Source organism: Saccopteryx bilineata, chromosome 1, assembly GCF_036850765.1.
Source record: "Saccopteryx bilineata isolate mSacBil1 chromosome 1, mSacBil1_pri_phased_curated, whole genome shotgun sequence".
In the NCBI taxonomy this organism is placed as follows: Eukaryota; Metazoa; Chordata; class Mammalia; order Chiroptera; family Emballonuridae; genus Saccopteryx; species Saccopteryx bilineata.
In genome coordinates this window covers 271,559,705-271,581,705 of record NC_089490.1, presented here as the reverse complement: position 1 = coordinate 271,581,705, position 22,001 = coordinate 271,559,705, and the positions used below count along the sequence as shown (strand labels likewise).

Genomic DNA, 22,001 nt, shown 5'->3' with positions numbered 1-22,001 from the left:
GGGTCCATGCTGTCCCATGAACAAAGTGGGAAAGGGGAATGGTAAGGGATGGAGCCCTCTTCCTGTGGCAAAGTACCTTTGATTTCCTAACGGCCTCGGGACTGTGATGCTCAGTGCAGGGCAGCCTGGGGCTCACCCAGCCCGAGTGGTATCACTGCAGGTCCCCTTACCCCATGCAGACATGCTCAGTGGGATGGCTGGTGCTCAGCGGCACTGGCCTGAAAGCAGCTGCTGCCTGGTCCACTTATTTTAGACACTATGGATATACTGTTTCTACGAAGAGACCTAAGGCTGGAAGTTAAAATGATTAGAACCGTGTGTCACCACAGCAGCTCCAGGTTCTGTAAATGACAGGAAGCTCAAACTGTAGCTGAAGGAGTAATAGTAGTTTTCTTCCATTTCTCTCAGCCACTCGGTGTAGTCACATGGATTAAGGCCATGCTCCTGAAGCACCTGGCAGGGCCTCCTTGGGGGGGACCCCACTCCAGTCCACACTTCTAAGTAACATTCATTTCCAAAAGTCCCTTCTGTGAAAGAAACACACTTGTGAGCGGCCGTCCTTGACAACAACGCCCTTTATTCGCAGTAGGAGCACAAGGACCTCCCCTATTTTATGCTAACACTGAAATGCTCACGTGCACAGCCTCCCAAGACCCAGGTGCGTGGTCTGCTTTAGTGATGATGCTGTTTGAACTGGAGGCCACAGTAACCGCATGTCCCCGTCTTTGTTTCTTTGTCCTGGAAAAATTCAAAAGGTATTATCTCATTTCCATATTCTACTTCAAACCTAACAGTCAGGGATTAGCCACTGAAAGTACAGAGCCCGAAATACCTGTAAAACCCAAATCACAACTGAGCTAAGAACTACAATAGTACCTAAGGCCCTAGGCCCCACTCTGGCTTCTCTTCCAACCTCAGGCCCTGCCCTGGAACACAGTCATCTCAAAGGACCACAGCAAGGACGAAAAGTGTCAGCACAGCAGCCACTTCTTATCCATGGCTCAATCCCCCAGGAGGGCTGGGGTCTCATCCTAAGCACAGACTTCAACTGATTAGAGCGGGTCTCCGCTCACTCACACCACCAGCAGACGGGGCGGGGTGGGGATACCTCTGGCTTCCCGCCCTTTCCTACACGCCAAGCTGTAGTCTGTGGTTGCCTTCTCAGCTCTAACATCCCCAAGTACTGCTCTGCTCTAGGCTCCAAGTGTGTATTTAGCAACAAACATGGGCTCCAAAACGATGGCTCAGGGAGAAGGATGCCTACACGTCTGAGAGGAAGCTGGAGAGCCAGTGCTAGTAACACTGAGTACACTGCACAGCACGTCACATCGAAAAGATGCCACTTCATTCACTATGCTGTTTGGTTTGGGAGGCAAGATTAAGTGGGAGAGTGTGTGGTCAAAAGACCACTGCAAGGACCACCCTGAGGGCAGGAACAGCACAGAACAGAAAGACGGGTAAGCACGGGGACCAATGGGCCACGTTACCAAGTTTATGTAGACTTTCGGGTGGCCAAGAGCCCCCCCACCGCCATCACACGATATTATGCGACTCTCTACTTCACTCACGGGCTGCTCAGCTATCAAATCAATGGCAAAGTTCTCATTCACCTGGAACAAGAAGAAACACCTTGTATAGACAAGTACAAAAACTTGACCTTTTCACAAAATTTAAATTGATGTTCACAAGCTGCCCCCACACACATTCATGTACTGCTTGCATAGGTAGAATCATATTCTGTACATTTTCATTTAAATGTAATTGTAGATCTTTAAAATACACCAATATTTAATTAGTACATGCATAAAAACACACATGTAACTTTTCATTAGCTATAAGTTCAAATTCACAAAAATGTTGCAAGAATTATAATAGAGCAAAGAATTCTCATTTTGTCTTTACCTGGACTCTGCTAAAATTCTGCCCCATTTACCATTTGCTCTTGCCTCTCTCCCTTCCCTCTTTCTCTACACACACACAGTTTCAAAGCTCTGTCCACTGGAAAAGATTAGGAACAGTGACGACCCAGTGGCAACGAGGAGACACCGTCCCTGCCACCATTTCATACTAAAGGAACCAAGGCTCTGAAAGCAGCTGCTCCCAGGTCCAGGGCAGGAGATGTTACAGATGAAACAGAGGCATGTGTCTGTGACAGAGGGAACAAACGCTGGCAAAGACAACCATGGTTGTGTCAAAGGGTAGCCAACTTAGGAACACTGCCAAGATGGAATAAACTGGCTATGGGAAATCTGAGGAACAACAGGCTTCAAACTGCAAAGAACTGAAACATAACAAATACGCTTAAATTAATAATTCTATAATGATGTTTTTAAACTTCTTTAATTTCCTTACAATCGGGAATCAGCTCACACTATCCTTGGTGACCACAGGAGACAAAGCACATAACACAGGGGAAACTGTAGAAGCATCACTGCTTGTAAAGGAAAGAACCAAACCCAGACCCTCATAGTCCTTAGTGGGGCCTCAGAGCCCCACTACTCATGCCCCGGGGTCATCAGCCCCACTCCGAGGCTGTGGCTCCCTTACACCAAGTGCCGCATACTCTGGAGGAAAGCCAGCTGTGCCTCCTCCAACCTTTCTCCTTTCTTACAGCCATCAGTTGCCCTCTGTGGCCAACACTCAGCTCCCAAGGATTAGCTTGCCTGACAATGTCTCATACACTCACCACCCCTTCCACAATTTTAGCCAACCCAGCGTGTATGACAACAGCAAGACTACATCTTGAAAGTCACACTCTTCTGGAGGCCAGAGGATCATTCAGTTGGAACACAACACAGAGGACAAACAGCCAGAGGGGCAAAACTGTTCTTCCTCTTTTATCTCCTAAAAGCCATCACAACTTTATAGGAAGAGATGGCTTAACGGAGACAGGGCAGGGCAGTGGGAGGTTAAAAATCAAATTAATAAATGTTGCCCAAATTACTCTGCAATTTAGCCTTGGGAATAACCTTAGTACTTGTTTATCATTATGGGTGAGGACTGCCACGCCAGGTCAGTCCTGATCATCCAAGGCCACACGGCATCCAGCCCTGAGTGCCCAGAACTCCACCCACACCAGAGGCCTCCTGCTCAACGGAAGACACGAGAATGAAGACTAGAAACAGATAAATCCTTACAAATAAGGAAGAACCACATAAGTTTAATAAAACTTGAAAATAAGAACATAATCAGGGTCAGTTCACTTTTTCCAAAGCCAGCTGACTGTTCAGAGGACACACAATCCAGTGACAGAGCCCCTCACACCACTCACACGGAGAAGGCCCCCCAGAGATGACACCAAACACCTCCAACACACCTCTAACGCCCTGCACCCATACAATGTGGATGACATTTTGGAAAGGTTTAATTATTTTTCAAAAGCTTTGTCAGTAACAAATTATGGTTTTGTAAAGTTTTTCCTTATAGTTCTATTTTTAGAAACAAAGCAGGAAGTTATTGGGAAATGCAGCAACCTTAGAACAAACACCACAAGCATGACGTGCTGCCACCGGCTTGTTTTACAAGCTCCTTTAAGCACAGTGCCTCCACTGATGTCTTCTGCTCCCGTTACACCACAACTTACAGCGGGCTACACGGCTTTACCTCCGCTGCAGACGAAGCCACGTGCCATACAAATGAAGCCTCAGAGTGTAAATAATATGGTGTCTACCTCAGTGACAAATGTGTCACAGAGGCCACACTAACAAACTCCCATCACGCAGTCCAACAGACCGGCTGTCTCCTGTGGGAAGGGCAGCTGATGCCTGACGCCTGAGACTGACACGGGACTGCCCCTGTCATTCAGGTCTGCAGCTCCAGAGTGACCCTGACCTCCCATGATTAACGTCCTGGGACTCAGCTCAACCCCAGGAAAACAAAGAGCCCAGGAGTCAATGCCCAGTTACAGCACCCAATCACAGCCCAGTTTCTGATTCTGTTAAAATTCAGAGCTGCAGCGTGCCACTCTGTTCCCAGAAGGGACAAGGGAAGGAAGAAAGCATTATTGGACCTTATGAGGAGATCAGTACAGAAAACATATCACAGCATCCTGTACACTTTGCATTAGATATAAATGTAGTGTTTTCATAAACACACTGTGTGTGACACTATTGTAAAAATTAGTCCTCTGGGTCACTAACATAAAAAAATATGAACCTCCCTTTATATACATCTCTTGATCAATTCATATGGGCCTAAAATTATTTAGGTTTAAATTATTCATTTGTCAATAAACTGTTCTATTTCTTTAAAACTCAAGTTGTTGGGAGTGACAGTCCCTATGGAAAGTTTACTCCCTTATGTCAAAATGAGATTAAACCCATTAAGGATAAAGTATAAATATAATTCTACAAAATAATACTAAAACCAATACAAAAAGTTGAATAACCAATGTTCTATAAACTTTTTAACCTAATTAATAGAAATTTACAAGTTTAAAATAAACTAAAAGCCCCAGTTCCATTATTTAGACCATCAGGTGTTTTCAACACTAATATCAATAATTACATTTACCTAAACACACATGTGTACACATACATACATAATTTTTAAATCACAGTAAAAACTGAAGTTTTCATCCAAATTAATTTTTAAACTAATATAAGTTTGAAGAATATGCTCAAAAGCAGGAATGAATAGTGAAACCCAAGAGGGTATTCTGGGCAATAAAACTACTCTGTGTGATACTATAATGGTGGATACAAGATACTGTACATTTGTCAAGACCCACAGAATGTACAGCCAAGAGTAAACACTAATGTAAACTATGGACTTGAGTTAGTACTACTTATCCAGTGTTTAAATCAAGCACTTGTAAAAAAAAAGCACTTGTAGCATGCTAATGCCAGGTATTAATGAAAGGGGAACTGTGAGGGGGAAGACAGGGCATATGGAACCTCTGTACTTTCTGTGCAATTTTCCAGTATACCTAGGATCCTCTAAAACAATAATTTATCTTGGAAACCAAAATAATTTAAAAATACTACTAAACACCAAATTTTTATTTAAGAATGAAAGCCAGAGCAGGATGCCAAGTCATCATTTACAGATTTGCTGTACACCTTCACAACTTGAGGATGCACCCCTGCACACTCATGATCTCCAACAGGAAAGGGCCCTAGAGACCCTGAACTGGGATAGGAGTTAAGGATCGGCCTGTTAAGGAGAGCTGACAATGAGGCTGATGGAGACAGCAGCAACACTGTCAGCACTTGAATGTCTCCAATTAATCTGATTTTGTTTGTTTAGTTTTGTTTTTACATTGGCAACCAAAAACCAGAGTCACAACAGAATTTCCAACAGGAGTCTGTGACAGACCCAGGTGCTTGCTAAAGCATCAGAAGAGCTGAGATAGGAAGCTGGGGGCCAGGCTGCAGGGTCTAACCCAAGACCGATTTGCTCTGAACTACTCCATCCAGCGCTCTGAAATCCATCTCCATCACAATGCCCCTGGGCTCACATCACCCACAAAGTAGGAATGAAAGTAGAAAACCAGACTTTGGGAACAATGTAACCAAGATCAGAGGAGGGTAAACACACTTTAGGGAAAGCTGAGGTTTAGCAAGAAGAACGAACAGGCTGACTGAAGGGAAGGAATAATTCAAAGAGACTATGGAGAATAAAAGTTAACTTTAATCTGAGGGTCTCAGAAGTATAAGGCACAGAAATAAACCAGAACTAAATTTCACTTATATATAAACCAGAACTAAATTTAGAGATGTTGTTACACATTGCAGGGGAAAAATTAAAAACAAAACAACACACACACACACACACCACACACACGTAACATTTAGAAAAAAAATGCCAAACTCCACAGCTTCTAAGGTGCTCACAAGTCAGGGAAAATTGTTTAAATTTTACATATTTTTATTTATTGTTGGTTATATAAAGTTTTGATGAGAGCTTACCTCTTTTACTCACCTCTTTCTGACGACCTACAAATCGAATTTTCCTGTAGTCCTTTTCATCATAAGCCTGAAAAGAAAAAGACTATATGTGATTTTTGCCCCTAATTCTAAAAATGGTCACTTAATATCAACTGTAAACATTAAAGTGTTTTTCTTAACATTTATTCCATTCATCATCCAACTTATGGGGGCAAAGTATAGCTATGCAACCAGGGACAGTTTTCAGCAAGAAAACAAGACAACCCCTAAGACAACAATGGGCAATAATATGAACTGGAAGGCAGCAAGGTGGAGCAGGAGAGAAGAGGCGGCAAGCTGAGTCAGAGGAGGTGTACCTCCCTCCTTCTCCACATATGGCTCATGATTTACGTCCCCTCTAAAGTTACTGGGTTACACTGTAATAATATGGGTGCTTACTTTCTCATCTTTTGGTTTATGTTTATAGTCAAACGCTGTCTTTTGTTTTGGACTACAGTACACTCTCAAGTTATTTAAGTGTACCACTTAATATCACAAATATTACAAGATTCAACTCACAGAAATCGGTTGTTTTGAGTCCAATGAGAAGCCACCCCACAGTGATTAACAGCTTCATTCTGGGTGACAAACTCATTTCAGAGTTCGCGGGCACTCTGAGATCAGAGAACCTGCAAACACGGAGCTAACTTAACACCACCACCACGGTACTCGTTTTTTAACCACACTGGTTAGTGCTTCTGTCGCACGGGGGACCCGCAGGATACTCAGCCGCCGGTTCTCCGCAATCCTTGCCCACGGACCAGAGCTGCGAGCCCCAGGTGGCAGCCGAGGAAGAGCAGAAACCAGGGGACCACGGGAGGACCCGGGAGACCGGGGACAGCAGAAAGAACGGGACCGTCCGGGGCTCCGCCCATTCGACCGCCCTCCGTGCCGCATCGGTTACCTGGCCGGTGTGTGTCACCTTCTCCCCGGTCGGCGAGACGTGCACCCCAAAACACCTGGCGCCCCGGTGCAAGCCAAGCACCGCCGCGCCGCTCCGGCACAACTGCCGACAGAAGGTCACCGCCGCCGCCATCTTGCGGACTGACCTTTGACCGGCGCGTTGACGCGGCGGCGCCGACGCATGCGCACAATCTCGCAGGCGCTGCCGGGACTTAATTTACCTTGGGGAGAATGGCACGCGTGCTGTGGTGTAGCTGTTGCGTGCGGGTGGGTGCAGCTGCCTCTCAGTCCTCCACCTGGATAAGGCGGGAAACTTCTCACCAAACCTTAGTACTTAGCGGCTTCTCGGTGATTCTTACCAGGAGGAGGGCAGAAGAGGATAGAAGTAAGATGCATTTTGCATGGTAATCAATAATCGTGGGCATAACAAGTATGTTTTTTTTTGTTGTTTTTTTTTTATTGGTGAAGGATCCTTGCCTAGAGAGGAACGGGAAGTTAATTCCCGTTGAGCAGTACGCATTTCTTTTTTAACGCGAGGACAGCCTGTCGGGCGATTTCTTCAGCATAGCCCCGGTGAAGCTACCGGTAAAGCACAACCTATGTCACACACACATCCCGCGCCCTCAATGTGATCAGCCACGGACAGGCCTACTGCTCCAGGGCGCACCTGGGCAGGACCCTGGCTGGAGTCCTGGCATTTCTCCTGCCTCCCCTAAAATGCATAGACCCAGCGGGATGGGTGAAAATGGAAAGTGAGCTGCGGGGAGGGAGTGGGGGACACGCTCAGAGTGCCCCCCACACACTCACACACCAACAGCTGAGGACACCCACAGCCTGGACTCCACTCCAGGGAGGTGGAGGAGAGCCCAGCAACGTGATGAGAGGCATGATGCCCTGAAAACCTCTTGGAAAGGAAAGATGGCCACAGACGGGTGATCAAGACCTAAGCTCACCTGAGCAGGTGCACCACTTCTGCAGGACTCCTTCGAGTGCACAGAAAGTAGATAGCTGGGTTCTCGGACTCGCCCCCTGAAAAGCAGGTGTAGCGAGTTCTTAGTGTAAACTGAATGCAGGGTACATGGGTATTTGCCATAAAGGTGAACTTTTCTCTTGAATGTTTCATAATAAAATGTTGGAGGGGAAAAAAAGATCTTTAACTGCAACCAGTTAGAACTTTTATTTCTACTCGTTTTCCTAAGACTCGCCAGTTTTCCTAGGATATCCATGTAATAAAGCATGTGGTTTTTCTAGATTTTGTTTTGACGTTACTAGTGTCAGTTTTTAAATATCTTCTTAATTATAACTTTTCTCATTCTAGATATATATTTCGTTCCCATTTTGCATTGCCTCCACCCCTCAAATCGTAGGCGACAGGTTGCGCAGGGACCGGGACTGAAAAGCAGACAGGCAGGACACCAGCTTCCTCCGACTCCGTGTGCAGGGGTTCGGTAACTGAGCCCCGCACCGCGGGAGGAGTCACAGGACCCAGCCGCCGTTTTTCTTTCTGGAGGAGATTCCCGACGTGGGCGTCCCCACCCCACTGCGCAGGCGCGGTGCAGGGCGCAGGCGCGGGGTGAGGAACACTGCTGGTCGGACTAGGGCCAGTCTTTCTCAGGTTAGGGGTCTCTCGGAGTCGAGAGGGGCTGGGAGCTGGGAGGTGGCGGAACGCTGTGGTTCGGGTCTCCCCCGGAGACTTCTACTGGGACCTTGAAACACCCCCAGCCTCATTTACCCCTGGGGGCCGCGGCCAGAGGACAGGAGGGCAGCTTGGGGTCGGATCCGTCCCCAGGGACGCCCGAACCTCGCAGGCAGTGGGCGGGCCCCGAGCCACACTTGCGGGTATTGGGTCAGAGGCCTTTGGCGCTTGCTAGTGCGCCTCTTCCAGGAAGCCCCGCGCAGTCTGCGCTAGGGAAGCTGCTCCGCCGCGGTTCCGTGCACTGCTCCGGTCAGGCGCCGGCCTGGGTGTCAGTGCTTCCTGCCCAGGAAACCAGGCCAGCTCTGCCCCTTCCTGCCCATGACTAAACCTGAGCAGGGTCGGAGCTCACCGAGAAGCGGGGACGTCTCCTCTGTGAAGATGTGGACACCGCCCCCTCCCCAGACATGGGTGCCGGACCTTGCTGAAACTGTTGAGGGATGAACGCGGGCCTTGTTCAGCCCCTAGTGCCCCGGCTCGGAATCCGTGGCTGGAGCTGGGGCTTCATTGCTGCCTTGTCTTGACAGGACAGGTCACTAACCCTTTGACCTGGCTTAATTATTTCAAAGTGGGGAATGTGGTTTAAGCTTAGAGTCTCTGCAGCCAACGCCTGGGCTCTCACGAAGGGCAGTATCGCGAAGCGCTCCTCCTGGTGACCCTGTCTCAGGGCAGCGTTGTCAGGGGTTGCGCTGCTCTGGTCAGTGGTAGTGCCCTCTCTACTCCTATGCCTATGGCAGTGAAGTAGGGAAAACAAAGTTGTAACAGTGGGAAGCATGTAAGACGCTGTAACAACTGTTTTTCTTTCTCGCATAGATTCGGCCACAACATGGCAACTGTTTTTATAAAGAAAGTGGTGGTTTCTGCTGTGAACCCTCTCCTACATCTGAGTCGTTACACAACAACACCCCGTATGCTCTCCACGTTCTTGCTGGGTCCCCTGCGTGTTACAGTCCCAGCAGGTACAAAGCACAGCACAGCGGTGGCCTCACCTCTATCCTGCCATTCCCTGCCCTGCCTGCAGCCTGCTGTGGGGTTCAAGACCAAGGGCGTCATCAAGAAGCGTTGCCGGGACTGTTACCGGGTTAAGAGGCGTGGTCGGTGGTATATCTACTGCAAAACCAACCCAAAGCACAAGCAGAGACTGATGTAGCTCCTTTGTGAAATAATGTGCAAGATTGTAGCAATCTCTAGGACATGGTATTACCTTATTGAAGAAAAATAAAATGTAAACGTTCTGTTTTCTAAGATTGCTGACTTGCCCATTTTGTTGACTCTAATTTCTTTTTTTTTTTTTTGAAAGCAAATATTTGCAAAACATATATTTGATAAGGAACTTGTATCCACAAAGTATACAGGACTCTAATAACTTGAGAACACAGAGAAATAACAATTTTTAAATGGACAAAAGATCTGACTTTTCATGAGCACATGAAAAAATGCACTTAGAAAAATGCCAAGAAAAACCATAATGAGGCATTACCTTTTGCCCACTAGAATGGCTATAATAAAATTAATTAATAACAAACTTACACAAGGATTAGGAGAAATTGGGATCTTCCACATTGCTAGTAAAATGATGTAGCCACTTTGTAAAAGTTTGATAGTTCCTCCATATGTTAAACATAGAGCCATGATAAGAACTGCCTATTCCACTTCTGTATATCTACCTAAAAGAAATGAAAACATATGTCCACATAAAAATTTCACCTGCATGTTCACAACAGCATTGTTCATCTTAGCTAAAAAGTGAAAAAACAAACAAAATATCCATCAACTGATGAATGGATAAATAAAAGGCAATGCATCCATGCAATGGAATATTGTTCAACAATAAAAAGGAATAAACTGATACAGGTTAGAACATGATGAACCTTTATATCATTCTATTAAATGAAAGAAGCCAGTCACAAAGATCACATATTGTATGAGTCTATTTACATGTAATGTCCATAATATGAAAATCTATAGTGACAGAACATAGATTAGCAGTTGTAAAAGGCTAGGGACATTGGGAGAGATAGGAGTGACTGCCAGTCTACAGGGTTGTTTTAATTAATAAAATGCTCTAGAATTAGATTTTAATGATAGTTGCCCAATGTTAATATAGTATGATATATCCTGTGAATATTAATATATTATAACATGAAAATACTAAAAAACATTGAATTGTACACTTTAAATAAGTGAATTTACGGTATATAAAATATATCTCAAAAAAGCTGTTTGGTTTTTTTTAAAAAAAGATAATAGATAGCTGTATTTTTGAAATCTTTAAAATTTGTTGGTAAAATCATGTTTTAATACAATAATTATTTGTGGAAATAAAAGCACACTGGGCCCTAGCCAGGTAGCACAGTTGCTTAGAGTGTCATCCTGACATGCAAGGTTGCAGGTTCAATCCGTGGTCAAAGCACAAACAAGAATCAACCAATGAATGCATAAATAAGTAGAACAACAAACTGATGTTTCTCTCTCTCTCTCTTTCTCTCTCCTTTCCTCTCTCACTAAAAATCAATAATTTTTTAAAAAGCATACTAATCACTAACATGACAGAATTCTATTAATTTTTTAATTGCATAATAATGATGAGAAAATTTCCTAGCAATTTAAATTCATAAAAACAAAAATGTAGGAGAAGCCTTAACCAGGGCTTGAAAATAAATATGCCAAGTTAAAGAAAAACGAGGACTATAAAAATATGAACTCAGAAAAAAAAAATATGAACTCAGAAAATTGGTCACTATTAAAATTCTCCTTAGTAAGACCTCTTGATTCATGCCAAATAAAATTGGCCCGTGAAAAGCAGTAGTAGAAATACTGGAATGACATTAAAGTGGCGGCATTGAAATATCACATTCCTTTAGCTACAGAATAAATCAGATTTTGTCTTTGTGACTCTTCAGTCTTCCCATCTATGGTTTAAATATCTCCCCCATGATCAGTTTTGATAGGCAATAATTTTCTGACTCTTCAATATTCTGCTTTGCTATCTCTGCTTTATCAATGACATTAGAAGATACAGTGTCCAGATGTGGTCTGACCAACACCAAATACAATTGAGACCATTACTTCTTTTGATCTGGATTAGCGAGTTGACAAATATGTGGTGTACATGTCACCTTTCTCTTGTCTCACACCTGTGTCTGCATTACTCCTTCCAGAGGAAGTCTTCTTTTTTTTTTTTTTTTTTTTTATAATTTTATTTTTTTAATGGGGTGACATCAATAAATCAGGATACATATATTCAAAGATAACAAGTCCAGGTTATCTTGTCGTTCAATTATGTTGCATACCCACCACCCAAAGTCAGATTGTCCTCTGTCACCTTCTATCTTGTTTTCTTTGTGCCCCTCCCCACCCCCTATCCCTCTCCCATTCCCCCCTCCCCCCGTAACCACCACACTCTTATCAATGTCTCTTAGTTTCACTATTATGTCCCACCTACGTATGGAATAATACAGTTCCTGTTTTTTTCTGATTTACTTATTTCGCTTCGTATCATGTTATCAAGATCCCACCATTTTGCTGTAAATGTTCCGATGTCATCATTTCTTATGGCTGAGTAGTATTCCATAGTGTATATGTGCCACATCTTCTTTATCCAGTCATCTATTGATGGGCTTTTTGGTTGTTTCCATGTCCTGGCCACTGTGAACAATGCTGCAATAAACATGGGGCTGCATGTGTCTTTACGTATCAATGTTTCTGAGTTTTGGGGATATATACCCAGTAGAGGGATTGCTGGGTCATAAGGTAGTTCTATTTTCAGTTTTTTGAGGAACCACCATACTTTCTTCCATAATGGTTGTACTACTTTACATTCCCACCAACAGTGTATGAGGGTTCCTTTTTCTCCACAGCCTCTCCAACATTTGCTATTACCTGACTTGCTAATAACAGCTAATCGAACAGGTGTGAGGTGGTATCTCATTGCCGTTTTGATTTGCATTTCTCTAATAGCTAAAGAAGATGAGCATCTTTTCATATATCTGTTGGCCATTTATATTTGTATCTCTTCCTGGGAGAAGTGTCTATTCATATCCTCTTCCCATTTTTTTATTGGATTGTTTGTTTGTTTGTTATTGAGTTTTATGAGTTCTTTGTATATGTTTGATATTAGGCCCTTATATGAGCTGTTGTTTGAAAATATCATTTCCCATTTAGTTGGCTTTCTGTTTATTTTGTTATCAGTTTCTCTTGCTGAGCAAAAACTTCTTAGTCTGATGTAGTCCCATTCATTAATTTTTGCCTTCACTTCTCTTGCCATTGGAGTCAAATTCATAAAATGCTCTTTAAAACCCAGGTCCATGAGTTGAGTACCTATGTCTTCTTCTATGTACTTAATTGTTTCAGGTCTTATGTTTAGATCTTTGATTCATTTTGAGTTAATTTTTGTACAGGGGGAGAGACTGTAGTCCAGTTTCATTCTTTTGCATGTGGCTTTCCAGTTTTCCCAGCATCATTTATTGAAGAGGCTTTCTTTTCTCCATTGTGTGTTGTTGGCCCCTTTATCAAAAATTATTTGACTATATATATGTGGTTTTATTTCTGGACTTTCTATTCTGTTCCATTGGTCTGAGTGTCTATTTTTCTGCCAATACCATGCTGTTTTGATTGTCGTGGCCCTATAATAGAGTTTGAAGTCAGGTATTGTAATGCCCCCAGCTTCATTCTTTTTCTTTAGGATTGCTTTGGCTATTCGGGGCTTTTTATAGTTCCATATAAATCTGATGATTTTTTGCTCTATTTCTTTAAAAAATGTCATTGGAAGTTTGATGGGAATTGCATTAAATTTGTATATTGCTTTGGGTAATATAGCCATCTTGATTATATTTATTCTTCCTAGCCAAGAACAAGGTATATTCTTCCATCTCATTATATCTTTTTCGATTTCCCTTAACAATGGTTTATAGTTTTCATTATATAAGTCCTTTACATTCTTTGTTATGTTTATTCCTAAGTATTTTATTTTTTTTGTTGCAATCGTGAAGGGGATTATTCTTTTGAGTTCCTTCTCAGTTGTTTCATTGTTGGCATATAGAAAGGCTATTGACTTCTGTATGTTAATTTTGTATCCTGCGACCTTACTGTATTGGCTTATTGTTTCTAGTAGTCTTTTTGTGGATTCTTTGGGGTTTTCGATGTATAGGATCATATCATCTGCAAAAAGTGATACCTTTACTTCTTCTTTTCCGATATGGATGCCTTTTATTTCTTTGTCTTGTCTGATTGCTCTGGCTAGAACCTCTAGTACCACATTAAATAAGAGTGGAGAGAGTGGACAACCCTGTCTTGTTCCTGATTTAAGGGGGAAAACCTTCAGTTTAGTGCCATTTAATATGATGTTAGCTGATGGTTTATCATATATGGCCTTTATCATGTTGAGATATTTTCCTTCTATACCCATTTTGTTGAGAGTCTTAAACATAAAATTGTGTTGTATTTTATCGAAAGCCTTTTCTGCATCTATTGATAAGATCATGTGGTTTTTGTTCTTTGTTTTGTTGATATGGTATATTACATTAACCGTTTTACGTATGTTGAACCATCCTTGAGATTCTGGGATGAATCCCACTTGATCATGATGTATTATTTTTTTAATATGTTGTTGTATTCGATTTGCTAGTATTTTGTTTAGTATTTTAGCATCTGTATTCATTAGAGATATTGGTCTGTAGTTGTCTTTTTTTGTGCCATCCTTGCCTGGTTTTGGTATGAGGGTTATGTTGGCCTCATAAAATGTGTTTGGAAGTATTGCTTCTTCTTCAATTTTTTGGAAGACTTTCAGTAGAATAGGAACCAAGTCTTCTTTGAATGTTTGATAAAATTCGCTGGTATAGCCGTCAGGGCCTGGACTTTTATTTTTGGGGAGGTTTTTAATGGTTTTTTCTATTTCTTCTCTACTGATAGGTCTGTTTAGGCTTTCTGCTTCTTCTTGACTCAGTCTAGGAAGGTTGTATTTTTCTAGGAATTTATCCATTTCTTCTAGGTTGTTGAATTTAGTGGCATAAAGTTTTTCATAGTATTCTACAATAATTCTTTGTATATCTACGGTGTCCGTGGTGATTTCTCCTCTTTCATTATGGATTTTGTTTATATGAGTTCTTTCTCTTTTTTCCTTGGTAAGTCTTGCCAAGGGTTTGTCAATTTTGTTGATCTTTTCAAAGAACCAGCTCCTTGTTCTATTAATTTTTTCTATAGTTTTTCTGTTCTCTAATTCATTTATTTCTGCTCTGATTTTTATTATCTCCTTTCTTCGGCTGGTTTTGGGTTGTCTTTGTTCTTCTTTTTCTAGTTCCTTAAGGTGGGAAGTTAAGTGGTTCACTTGGGCTCTCTCTTGTTTGTTCATATATGCCTGAAGCGATATGAACTTCCCTCTTATCACTGCTTTTGCTGTATCCCATAGATTCTGATATGTCGTATTGTCATTTTCATTAGTCTGTATATATCTTTTGATCTCTGCACTTATTTCTTCTTTGACCCATTCATTTTTTAAAAGTATGTTGTTTAGTTTCCACATTTTTGTGGGATTTTTTTCCTCTTTTTTGCAGTTGAATTCTAGTTTCAAGGCTTTATGATCAGAAAATATGCTTGGTACAACTTCAATTTTTCTGAATTTGCTGATGTTGTTTTTGTGGCCCAACATATGGTCAATTCTTGAGAATGATCCATGTACACTGGAGAAAAATGTATACTCACTCACTTTGGGATGAAATGTCCTGTAGATGTCTATCATATCCAGGTGCTCTAGTGTTTTGTTTAAGGCCACTATGTCTTTGTTGATTCTCTGTTTGGATGACCGATCTAGAGCCGTCAGCGGTGTATTGAGGTCTCCAAGTATGATTGTATTTTTGTCAGTTTTTGTTTTAAGATCAATAAGTAGCTGTCTTATATATTTTGGTGCTCCTTGGTTTGGTGCATATATATTAAGAATTGTTATGTCTTCTTGATTCAGTGTCCCCTTAGCCATTATGAAATGGCCATTTTTGTCTCTGAGTACTTTTCCTGTCTTGTAGTCAGCATTATCCAATATGAGTATTGCTACACCTGCTTTTTTTTGGATGTTATTTGCTTGGAGTATTGTTTTCCAGCCTTTCACTTTGAATTTGCTTTTATCCTTGTTACTTAGATGAGTTTCCTGTAGGCAGCATACAGTTGGATTTTCTTTTTTAATCCATTCTGCTACTCTGTGCCTTTTTATTGGTGAGTTTAATCCGTTTACATTTAGTGTAATTATTGATACTTGTGAGTTCCCTATTGCCATTTTATATCTTGCTTTCTGTTAGTTTTGTGACTTGTTGTATCCTTCTCTTTCATTTTTCTATCTTTTGTTTTTATTTGGTTGTATTCCATACATCTTTCCTCTGTTGCTATCTTTTTTATCTCATGTGCTTCTGTGGTGGTTTTTTCAATGGTGGTTACCTTTGAGTAATGAAAAGGGTCCCTACCCTGTTCATTGTAGCGAACTATTTTGTGAGTACTTTTGCACTCCATCGTCCTTTGCTACTGTTAATCTCCATCTTCTCCCCCTCTTTCTTTTTGTTGTTGTCACAGTTTAAATTTGGTTTTATTGTGTTCTTCTTGGAGCTTTTACTTGTGGCTCTGTTTTTTTTTTGTTCTTTGTATCTGATTGGAGAACCCCCTTTAGTAATTCCTGGAGTGGGGGTTTTCTGATGATAAATTCCCTCATCTTTTCTGTATCTGTGAATGTTTTTATTTCCCCTTCGTATTTGAAGGATAGCTTTGATGGGTATAGTGTTCGTGGCTGAAAGTTCCTCTCTTTCAGGACTTTAAATATTGGGGTCCACTCTCTTCTAGCTTGTAGAGTTTCTGCTGAGAAATCTGATGATAATCTAATGGGCCTTCCTTTATATGTTGTATTCTTCTTTTCCCTGGCTGCCTTGAGAATTTTTTCTTTGCTGTTGGTTTGTGTCAATTTCATTATGATATGCCTTGGAGTAGGTTTGTTGGGGTTAAGAAAACTCGGAGTTCTGTTTGCTTCTTGAACTTGAGGCTTTAGTTCTTTCCACAGGCTTGGGAAGTTCTCATCTATTATTTGTTTGAGTATGTTCTCCATTCCATTTTCTCTCTCTTCTCCCTCTGATATACCTATTATTCTTATGTTATTCTTTTTGATGGAGTCAGATAATTCTTGTAGGGCTATCTCATTTTTTTTAATTTTTGAGTCTCTTTCTTCTTCTCTCTGTTGTGTCTCAAGTTGTTTGTCTTCTATTTCACTAATCCTCTCTTCTATCTGACCTGTTCTATTAGCTAAGCTTGTTACTTCGTTTTTCAGCTCGTGAATTGAGTTTTTCATCTCTGTTTGATTTGTTTTTATACTTTCAATTTCCTTGGACATATATTCTTTGTGTTCATGGAGTTGTTTTCTGAGCTCCCTATATTGCCTTTCTGTGTTTTCTTGTATATCTCGGAGGATTTTTAGTATCTCTATCTTGAATTCTCTGTCATTTAGCTCCAAGCTTTCCAATATATTAAATTTTTTCTCCATAGATTTTTCCTCATCTAGCTGTGTTACCTCTCTTTCTTTTGTATCCATGATATTCGATTTTCTCTTCCTTAATGGCATCTGAGGGTGGTTTTGTTGATAGTATTAATGAGATTTAATAAAGAATATAAAGTTAAAAAAAATAAAAAAATAAAAAATCGAAAAGAGTTGTTTTTTTAAAAAAAATTAATAATGAAATAAAGAAAAATAAAATAAAATAAAAATTTTAAAAAAAGGAAATTATTCCCCCCCTCCTTTTTTTTTCTCTTCTCCTCTCTCCTCTTTCTTGAGAAAATCTTGTGGTGGACTGTGAGTTATAACAAACAATACCTGTGATGGAGGGCCTGAATTGGGGAAAAGTAATAAAGGGGCAAAAAAGAGAAAAAAAATAAAAAGAAAAAGAAAAAAGAAAAAAAAAGAGCGTATGTACCCACAAAAAGCAAATAAGGAAAAAATTTGGGTCAAGAATAAAATGATTTGCTTTTAGGTGTTGGTTGTCTAAGAGTTATGATGAGAGGAATAAGAGGAAAACGGAAAAATGGGGAGACAAATTAAAAACTTACTATTGTATTTAGTGGAACAAGAACTAGATAATATGGAGAGCCAGGGATGGGAGCACTGCTAGTGAGTTAAAAAGGTGAAGTAAAAACCCCCCAAAATGCCACAAACATAGGTTTGAGTCCCAGATAAGATAATTTGTTTGTTATTGAGGTTTGAATGAGAGGAGATGTAAAGGAGAAAGGAAGAAACTAATATAGAGGGAGAAAAGAAAGAGAGAGAGAGAGAAAAAGAGGGAACCACTAAAAGAAGAAAAAAGAAAGGAGAGAGAGAGAGAGAGAGTTAAGGGTTTTGGAGTGCAACCCTCATAGAGAGAAAGGAAGAGAAGAGAAAAGATAATGGGAGATGTAACACTTATGGGTAGTGTAGTTCAAGGAGAGGAGAGAGTAAGACCGGCAGAGAGTTAATCGGCCAAATTGGAGGAGGAAAAAAAAGTATCAAGAATGAAGATAAGAGAAACAAACGAACAAATATAATAAAATGGGATAGGTTATAAAGTCTGCAGATTATTCTTGATTTTGAGAGGTTATCTTCTTGCTTTTTCTTTTCTCTCCCTCTTCCTGGTCGGTGACTCTGTACCCCGGGTTCTGCCCCTTTGGCACGCTCAGGTAGAGGTTTGCAGTTGATAAGTCTCTATGGCAATGTCATGTATTGTGCTTTAGTCTCGTTGGGAGTCGAGGCTCATTAGCATTTATAGGCTCCGACAGTGAGAGAGTCCGTGTTCCTGGAGCCTTTCTCCTAGTCTTTCCTTCCTCAATTAGTAGCCTGATAATCCAGCTATGGGGTTTCTGCTACCTCTGCCTGGATAGTAAGAGGCTCAAAGAGCTGGCAACTCCCCACTCTATTTCCACTCAGCACAGGGCTCTGGGTAAGGCTCAGTCAGTCAGAGCTGCTAGCATAATCAGGCGGGCTTTCCGCCCACTCAAAGACCTCTGGCTCTGCCACTCTGTCCGGTAACACAAGCGGGTGCCCACTTCCGGGGCGCTTGGAGGAAACTCTCACTCACTGTCTGCGACCAGGATATCCGGCCAGCAGTCTCACGCTCTGAGTGAAACCCCCAACCGCAGGGAAAAGTTGCAGCGTTGGAATTGAGTCTCGCTCCGTCCCCGTGCGCGGCTTTTGCAAGGCGCTGGGGCGGCCCGAGATTCCGCTTTGGCCCACACAAAGGCCCCTGACTCTGCCCCTCTGTGCGATAACACGGGCACGCACTGCCGAGGCACTCGGAGGAATTGCTCACTCCTTATCTGCGAGCGCAAACCAGGATATGAGGCCGGCCGCGGTTCCCTCTGAGTGAAACACCCTCCAGCACGGAAAATCTCCACCGTTGGAATTAGTTCTCACTCCCTCCCGTGCGTGGCTTTCCCAGGGTGCTGGGGCTGCCCAGAGACTCTGCCCTCGGCCCACAGAAAGGCCTCTGACCCTGCCTCTCCGTGGGGCAACACGGGCACCCACTTCCGGGGCTTAGGAAGAAATTCTCGCCCACTAACTGCGCGCACGCCGACCAGGAGACCGGGTAAAATGGCCGCTCCGCTTGTCTTTCTTTGTTTGGGTTTGGCGGGAGTGTTAGCTTGTATTGCCCAGGTTGCCACAGGATCAGATTTTCCTCGGCTTGGATCTCCGTGCCACAGCCTGGTTCGGCCGTTTGTGCCGCGGCGGCCTGGATCTATTCACCCCCTTTGCCCGCCTCATTTTCTATATTCACAGTTACCAGAGAAAGCCGCCCTGTTTAGGTTAGTGAGGAAGGCGGAGCATTTCTTACTCCCTATTTCCTTCGGGGTTTGGTTATATATTTAGCCAATTTTTCACTCAATCATACCTTTGGGTGTATTGCGAAGCATCTGGAAGCTCCAAGTATAGGTTTTTCTGTTTCTGGTTGAAGATCTTGTTGAGTTTTGGGGGAGATTTATTGGTATCGCTTCCTACCCCGCCATTACTCTGACGTCATCTCTCCCAGAGGAAGTCTTCTAACTGGCTGTTGCTGGCATACGGGAAAGCAACTAACAGTTCGACTCTAATTTCTAAACATTTCACTGTTTATTCAGATCTAGTCCAGCCAAACCCCAACTGGGAAGTGAATTGTTTTATCTTTCTTGCAGGCCGGCAGGAAGACAACAGGGCAGAAAGCCACTTTATCCCCAACATCAGAATGCAAGTTCTTTAAAAAGAACTAGATTTCATCTCAGACTAGCCTGTGGGGTGACTCTCAGACCTGCCATACTGCTGCTTTCTTGGGGTTCAAACTCCTTTCAACATTTCTATCTTCAGGATGAGGATGAAGGTCTTGATAGCAGTCCTTAAGTCAAGAGCTAATTAATTGTTTATACATGAAGATATTTTGCATATTAGGCTTGTCACCCTTAGTTTGAGACATGTGTGCATGTGTTCATTTGTCCATGTATGTAATGTGTGCATGTATGTGTGCGCTGTATGCCTACTGTCTGAGCAAGAGCCCTGCCTGTGGTATGAAAACAGGAGAGCTCAAAAGTAGTTAGTTACAGCAGCATGGCAGGTGGGTGCCGACTGATCCAAGAGAAACCAACGAGAAAGCAAGGGGCCACACGCCCCGGTTGTCCCAGTCGGAGTCTTGGCTTTGCTCATTCCTCAGTGTTGGACCTTAGACAAGAAGCTGCTTTTGAAGCCTCAAGTTTAAAAAAAAACCCTGATAATAGCCCTCCTTGCAGGGTTCTGAGAACCTATTTCTCAGTCACACTTTTGCCCTTAGAATCTGCCACAGGGCCTGCTGTAGGATAGGCATTCAGCAAGTGAATGTAGACTCAAATGATCATGCCTCTGTAAGCAAGCAGCCACTTAATCTCTCTCCTATTCAGAACAGCTCTTCCTGCAAGGCCACCACTTTGTCCTGAAGAGGTGGCGGACATGCCATCCAACAGACCCAAAGGCCTCCAGAACCAGATTGTGGATTGTGAAGTCAGATGCTGGGTTTATGTAGGTCTCTAGCTGTTTCATATACGTATGCACATGGCCACACACATACACATGTGTATATATAGGTACACCACATACCTTTTTTATTATTTTCTCCTTGACAGATGAGTGAGATTTACGTGTGAGCATCTGGCTCTACAGGGCACACAGTGCTGCTGATACACATCCACATGACTGAATCTATAGAAATATTAAGGGACAGGCAGTCCTGGGTGTAGTGAAGCAATAAGGCCTGCATCCACATGAACCTGTGATAACTGCTAACAACCTGCAGTTCTAACAGGTCATTGATGAGTTTCTAAATCGATGCTCTCTCCTGGGATTACTAACATCTGTATGATCTAAGGTCATAGCATGTGTGCTGACCAAGCCTCTCCCACAGCTAATCTCCTTTCCAATACTTGATGGACTAGCAGTTATTGGCCCACAATTCCAGTATAATAAAAAAATTTCTTTAGGTCAAGAGGCAGCAAATTACATCCTGTAGCCCAAATCCAGCCTGCCACCCATTTTTGTAAATAAAGTTTTATTGGAAAATAGCCATCATATTCATCTCATTCATTCATGTATTGTGTAGCTCCACAACAGCCAGGTGGTAAGTGAATAGTTGCAACAAAGACCATATGGCCTGAGAAATCTAAAATATTTCCTACTTGGGTACAAATTTAAGATGGAAAGTAAGAAAGAAATTGACTTATTTTATTAAATTGTATTATTTCAACTGTACTTCTTTTACTAGAGATGAAGAACACTTAAGAAAGAAAAAAATTTTTTTTTATTTTCCTGTAGCTGCTACAACAAATTATCAAACTTGTAGCTTAAAGCAACAGAAATATATTCTCCCACCTAATCCAGGATGATCTCATTTCAAGATCCATAATGATATCTGCAAAGACCTTACTTCCAAATAAGGTCACATACTGAGACATAGATTTGAGGGGATGCTATTCAATCCAGTACAAGTGGTTTAGAATATTTTTGAAAATATTTTTTAGATTACTGTTAATAATGTAGTCACTTTGTTCAAAATGCAGCGGAAGTCTTCTTCCTGAACCCCAGACCCAATTTTTCTCCACAAAAACAAACAGGATCATCAGCTCCCAAAATATCCCTTCATTCATGTCCTGTGACTCTCCAGGATAACCCTTGTGACTCTATTCCTGTCCTTATTTACACAACTATCCTAAACCTGGGACATATCTGGGTGGGGTCTCGTGCCATCAACCATGAGGCATCCTCTGTCTTTTTCCAGGTTGCTCGACCCTGACTTCTTCAATGAGTTGTTATATGATGTTGTAAACATCATTTTTTACTTAGGGAATTTTTCTGCATCTATGTGAATTTTTTATTTTCTCTTTTCTTTTTTGAATTATAAAGAATTTTGTTCTATTTTATAATTAGTGGTAGAGATTCTCAGTTAGAGGCCAGTTATTTTTTTCTCCAAGTTCCTACTTGTCATTCTGTTTCA

At 42.0% G+C, this 22,001-nt stretch overlaps 2 protein-coding genes across 2 annotated transcripts; one reads left to right on the top strand and one right to left on the bottom strand.

Annotated features, from left to right (window-relative positions):
* Positions 1 to 557: 557 nt before the first annotated feature.
* Positions 558 to 6,991, bottom strand: NDUFS6 (NADH:ubiquinone oxidoreductase subunit S6). The gene is made up of 4 exons (XM_066243362.1): positions 6,832 to 6,991; positions 5,923 to 5,976; positions 1,488 to 1,610; positions 558 to 738 (listed from the first exon to the last, which is right to left on the bottom strand). The coding sequence occupies exons 1-4, from the start codon at positions 6,961 to 6,963 to the stop codon at positions 673 to 675; spliced, it is 375 nt and encodes a 124-aa protein (XP_066099459.1). The 5' UTR covers positions 6,964 to 6,991; the 3' UTR covers positions 558 to 672.
* Positions 6,992 to 8,193: 1,202 nt separating this feature from the next.
* MRPL36 (mitochondrial ribosomal protein L36) lies at positions 8,194 to 9,768 on the top strand. The gene is made up of 2 exons (XM_066243372.1): positions 8,194 to 8,445; positions 9,337 to 9,768. Exon 2 carries the CDS (start codon positions 9,350 to 9,352, stop codon positions 9,671 to 9,673), a length of 324 nt encoding a protein of 107 aa, XP_066099469.1. The 5' UTR covers positions 8,194 to 8,445; positions 9,337 to 9,349; the 3' UTR covers positions 9,674 to 9,768.
* Positions 9,769 to 22,001: the final 12,233 nt, after the last annotated feature.

Coding starts and splice junctions, on each gene's coding strand:
- NDUFS6 (XM_066243362.1), bottom strand. CDS start 6,963: ATGGCGGCGGCGGTGACCTTCTGTCGGCAGTTGTGCCGGAGCGGCGCG. Junction 5,977..6,831: donor AGGTGACACACACCGGCCAG/GTAACCGATGCG, acceptor TTTTCTTTTCAG/GCTTATGATGAAAAGGACTA. Junction 1,611..5,922: donor TTGTAGGTCGTCAGAAAGAG/GTGAGTAAAAGA, acceptor TTCTTGTTCCAG/GTGAATGAGAACTTTGCCAT.
- MRPL36 (XM_066243372.1), top strand. CDS start 9,350: ATGGCAACTGTTTTTATAAAGAAAGTGGTGGTTTCTGCTGTGAACCCT.